Source organism: Lolium rigidum, chromosome 3, assembly GCF_022539505.1.
Source record: "Lolium rigidum isolate FL_2022 chromosome 3, APGP_CSIRO_Lrig_0.1, whole genome shotgun sequence".
Classification (NCBI taxonomy): domain Eukaryota; kingdom Viridiplantae; phylum Streptophyta; class Magnoliopsida; order Poales; family Poaceae; genus Lolium; species Lolium rigidum.
The window spans coordinates 5,983,339-5,987,981 of NC_061510.1; the positions used below are offsets into that span (position 1 = coordinate 5,983,339).

A 4,643-nucleotide genomic window follows, 5' to 3' on the forward strand; every position below is an offset into this window, starting at 1 on the left:
GGCTACGCTCCCATATCGGAAAAAAGGAGCTATAGGTTGCTGGGAATGCGAGCGGCGTGCCTTCTGCCGTAGTCACAGAGAACAGAAACGACGAGCTTTCGGGCTGGACCGAACCGAGCCGGTCGAGTCACGAGCTCGCAGCGGTCCAGATTATTGGGCTCGCCTCGGTCACCTTCAACAGCGAGCCAAGCTCAACTCGGAGCGAGCCGGGAAAATTAAGCTCCGGTCGAGCTAAAAACTCGGGCCGTACGTCTTAGCTGCAACTGAGATTCCTCAATAGTCCGAGAACTAGGTTAGTTCTTAGACTGAGAACTAGGTACACCTTTTAAACGGCGATCAGCAACGTTGCAAATCAAGGGAATAATCTCAAACAATGGCGTGCAAATCAAAGAATGTAAAAAAAAAAAGCATTAGCTACGGATTGGCACGTTCTCGTAGGGCGCGGCTGGTCTCATCTTCATTGTTGCTTCTTCCCAAGTAGTTGGACACCTTGGCCTTGAACTTGCTGGCCTTGCTCAGCACTGGTTTCATCCTGGGCTTCCCCAATGACAAGAGCACATACATCGTAATGAAGACGCCCACGGCAGCGACGAGCGCGATGACGTAGGCAGATGTCTCCCAGTCCCTGCAGCTGCCGGCGGCGTACGCGCCCAGAAGGCCGAGCAGGTCCAGCACCACGGCGGTCTGCACCGTCCACAGCCGCACGCCCCGCCGCTTCACGGTCTTCTTCTTCTTCACGGTGTGCTGCAGTAGTATCATGATGACCACAATGGAGGCCACGAACGACGTCGCGTTACAGTAGAAGAAGGCCTGGTACCGTGCCGGGTTGCTGTCCAGCAGGATCGGGTTGCCGGCCGGTGAAGAGGCTAGGGATGGCGACGGCGACGGCGGCAATGAGGATGCACTATCGTCATCGCCCCACGTGCCGCCAGGAGGCGCAAGACCCGCCTGGTACGTCACGCTCGCTGCGAGGATGCCGAGCAGCATCAGGTACTTGCTTTTCTTATGCTTCTCCATGTGTTGTTGTTGCCGCTTGGAGACCTCCTTGGCTTCGTTCTCGCCTGCCGGCCCCGGCGATGACGTCAACGGATTGACAAGCACCTTCAGCCATTCCGGAAGCCATGGCTGCTCCGACAGATGGCGGCTGTCCGCGAATACGAAGAATAGGATCTGAAGGATGAGGAAGGCGACCACCGCGGCCACGAGGGCGAACACATAGATGGAGGTGCGCAGTTGCCGGGAGCTTCCTGCGGCGTAGGCGCCCATGACGCCCAGCAGCCCAACCACGACGCACACGTGGAGCGCGTGGCTCCGGATGCCCGTCTTGTAAAGCATTTGGTTCACCAGCAGAAGGATGACGGCGACGGACGCCATGAACCCTGTCGCGTTGCAGTAGAAGAACACCTGGTACCTGATCCCGTAGTAGTCAAGGAGGACCGGGTCCCCGGCGGTAAGCGATCTTTCACCCTTGCTCTCTTGCCAGTACCCGCCCGGCGGGTTCAGCCCGGATTGGTACGTGACGGTGGCGGCGAGGATGGCGAGCTGCAGCAAGAACTTGCGCTTCCTCTCGAGCTTCGTCTTGAGGTCATCGTCACCAACCTCGGACCCGGCATGCTGGTTATGATCATCGGAGGAGAGGCGGACCAACCCTCCTGGATTATCGGGCCCGGCATGCTGGTTCTTGGTCTTTCTCTGTTCATGAGCCCTGTATGCGAACGCCACCACCTTGGCGAGGGCGTAGACGAAGACGACAACGGCCAGGGCGCAGACATAGATGGTGGAGGTGGTGTCTTGGTAGCTCCCGGCGACGTACGCTCCCATGAGGCCGAACAAGTCGAGTATCATGGCCGTCTTGAGGGCGGCACGCCTGATGACGGCGGCGGAGCTAAGCTCCTTACTCTGGACGATGATGATGATGACCACCGAAGCCACGAACGCCGCCGTGTTGCAGTGGTAAAAAGCCATGTACCAGTTGTGTTTCAGTTTCATGTCGTGGAGAATCGGGTTCCCCGGGATGTGATGTAGGTGCCCTTGGTCGTCCTCATCCGGCCAGACGCCGCCCGGCGGGCTAAGCCCTGCTTGGTATGTCACCGTCGCCGCGAGAGTGGCCAGCAGCAGAAGAAGCGCCCGCGACTCTTCCATCTTCTTTGCAACCTGCTCACCATTTTCGATTTCGATTATCGTCGTTGAACCTCTTCCTTCGCCGACGCCGGCCCCTCCTGTTCCTTGTTCTTTTCCTTGTTGTGCCTGCAGATTCCTGTATATATCCAAGTGACATTAGTTAGCTCAATTAAGAAGCGAGTACTATGTATAATTAGTAAAACGTGCCGTACGTGTGTGCTTGTTTGCATCCGCATGATGTGATCATGCTACAAACTGTGTCATGCCATGTCTTGAACTTGTCCACGGCCAACACCGCGATGGCCATCTGCAGCACAATGTAGAGGAGCACGGCGCCGACGAGGCAGACAATGTACACTGTCGTGGTGACCCATCTGCAGCTGCCGGCGGCGAAGGCAGCCATGAGGCCGAGCAGCTCCACCAGGACGCACACCGGCAGCGCGTACGAGCTGGCCAGACGGTTGCTCAGCGTCCTGCTCGTGAGCATCATGATGATGGCCAGCGACGCCACGAAGGAGCTGGCGTTGGCGTAGAAGAAGGCGTCGTACCGGATCTTGAAGAGCCCGTCGTGCAACAACGGGGCGCCGGCGCGGTGCCCGAGCTCTGTCTGGCTCCAGAAGCCTCCCGGCGGCACCAACCCTGCCCCGTACGTCAGCGGCGTCGCGAAGGTGGCCAGCAGCAGCATGAACTTGCGCCGGTCTTTGAGCTTGAGGCTCTCCTCGTCCGCGTCCGGATTCTGGTCTTGCTCCACAGTCGCCGCCTGTTTCCTTTCCGAGCTGACCTGAATCGCGACGTAGGCGAAGACGAGGGCGAAGAGCGCCGAGACGTAGATGGACGCGATCACGTCGCGGCAGCTCCCGGCGGCGAAGGCGGCCATGAGGGCGAGCAGGTCCAGCAGCATGGCGGAGCGGAGCACCGTGACGCCGACAGGGTTGCTGCTGATGCGCCGGTCCAGCAGGAACATGATGACGACCAGGGACGCGACGAAGGCGGCGGCGTTGCAGTAGAAGAAGGCGGTGTAACGGCGCGAGTAGGTGGACACGAGCACCGGGTCGCCGACACGGTTCGGGTACACCGCCGAGGGCATCGGCGGGTTGACGCCGCCGACGCGGTTTGGGTACACACCCGAGGGCACCGGCGGCTCGACACTTGTGTGCTGCCCTCTGGCGTTGTTGCCTCCCTCCTCGGACCTCACGCCGCCAGGCGGGTTGAGGCCGGCCGCGTAGGTGACGCTGGCAACCAGAGTGGCGAGCAGCAGTAGGTACTTGCGCCACCTCCATAGGAACTTGATGTCTTTTATCTGTTCCTTCTCCTGCTCCTGCTCGTGCAGCTCTACCGTCGCCATGACTCCGGCGGGGAATACACCACGCGCGCGGCGGCGGAGCTGAATGCAGCAGCTAACCAACCATATACACTGTTTAGAGAATCATATCACGGAGATTGAGTGCCCGTGGGCTTCTTCTTTTGGAAACGAATCAGCAAAAGGCACACATTGCTTACACACCCCGTAGCTAATAAAGAAATACTACTCAAGGACAACATATGCGTTGCTGAGAATGATATAACTAAGATTGAGTGCCCGTAGGCTTCGTCTTTTGGAAACGAATCATCAAAAGGCACACAAGGAATAATGGATTGTCACATAAAGTTCGGACATACACTGGTTGTTTGCATCTTATTTATGCTCCTTTTATTTTACAAAAGTATAAGAAAAACTACACACCTTCCATCCTTCCATGGGACATGGCAACGATCCAGCTGGATAATATATGTGCACGACACACAGACACACGAAACTCACTATCACCGAGATTTCATTGAAACACACTGAATTTCAGTAAGAACCAAAATAATGACCTTCGATCAAAATAATTCAGAGATGTTTTCGTCGCACAAATGCATTCAAATAAATTTCAGAGTGATGAAAATAATATATGATGGTGGTGGTGGTTGTGTGCTCGCTCAGGAATAAAATGCAAATGGGGAAAAGTATTCAGTGAACGAATGCAATCACATGAGGAAATTGTGTTTCCTATATACGCCTCACCATGCAAATCTTCTTTCCAGTTCTTAGATCATACAGATCCGTTATGGTTGCATCATTTTAAATTTGAGGATGCATTGGCTCGTTCTCAGAACTTCATTTTCCACTGCAGCAGTTCTTCCATTCTGCATGTAGCCTAGGTCTGACCTTCTTTCAAAAGGAATGCAGTGTTTTTTGAAATAATAAGAATAATCTAAAGGGTGTGTCTATCTCTAAGTTGACTGAGATTTTCTTAAACCTCAGTCACCTCAGAAAAGTGCAAATGCAGTTCAAAGAAAAGTGCAACTCGGTCCAGTTGCACATTTCTAGCGGAAAAGTGCAATTGCACTTTTTTAACAGAAAAGTGCAACTCAAACACTTTTTTGTAAGTGACTTAGACTTAAGAAAATCTCAGTTGACTGAGACATAGCAAAACCGTAATCTAAATCTTGGTCTGTGAAAACTTAAACCTGAATGTCTGGAGTGTACATCCATTTAT

General features: G+C 54.6%; 1 protein-coding gene across 1 annotated transcript; it reads right to left on the minus strand.

Moving 5' to 3' along the window:
* Positions 1–414: 414 nt before the first annotated feature.
* On the minus strand, positions 415–3,466 carry LOC124694236. Its single transcript, XM_047227247.1, has 2 exons — positions 2,334–3,466; positions 415–2,257 (listed from the first exon to the last, which is right to left on the minus strand). The coding sequence occupies exons 1-2, from the start codon at positions 3,464–3,466 to the stop codon at positions 415–417; spliced, it is 2,976 nt and encodes a 991-aa protein (XP_047083203.1).
* Between the last annotated feature and the right edge of the window lie 1,177 nt (positions 3,467–4,643).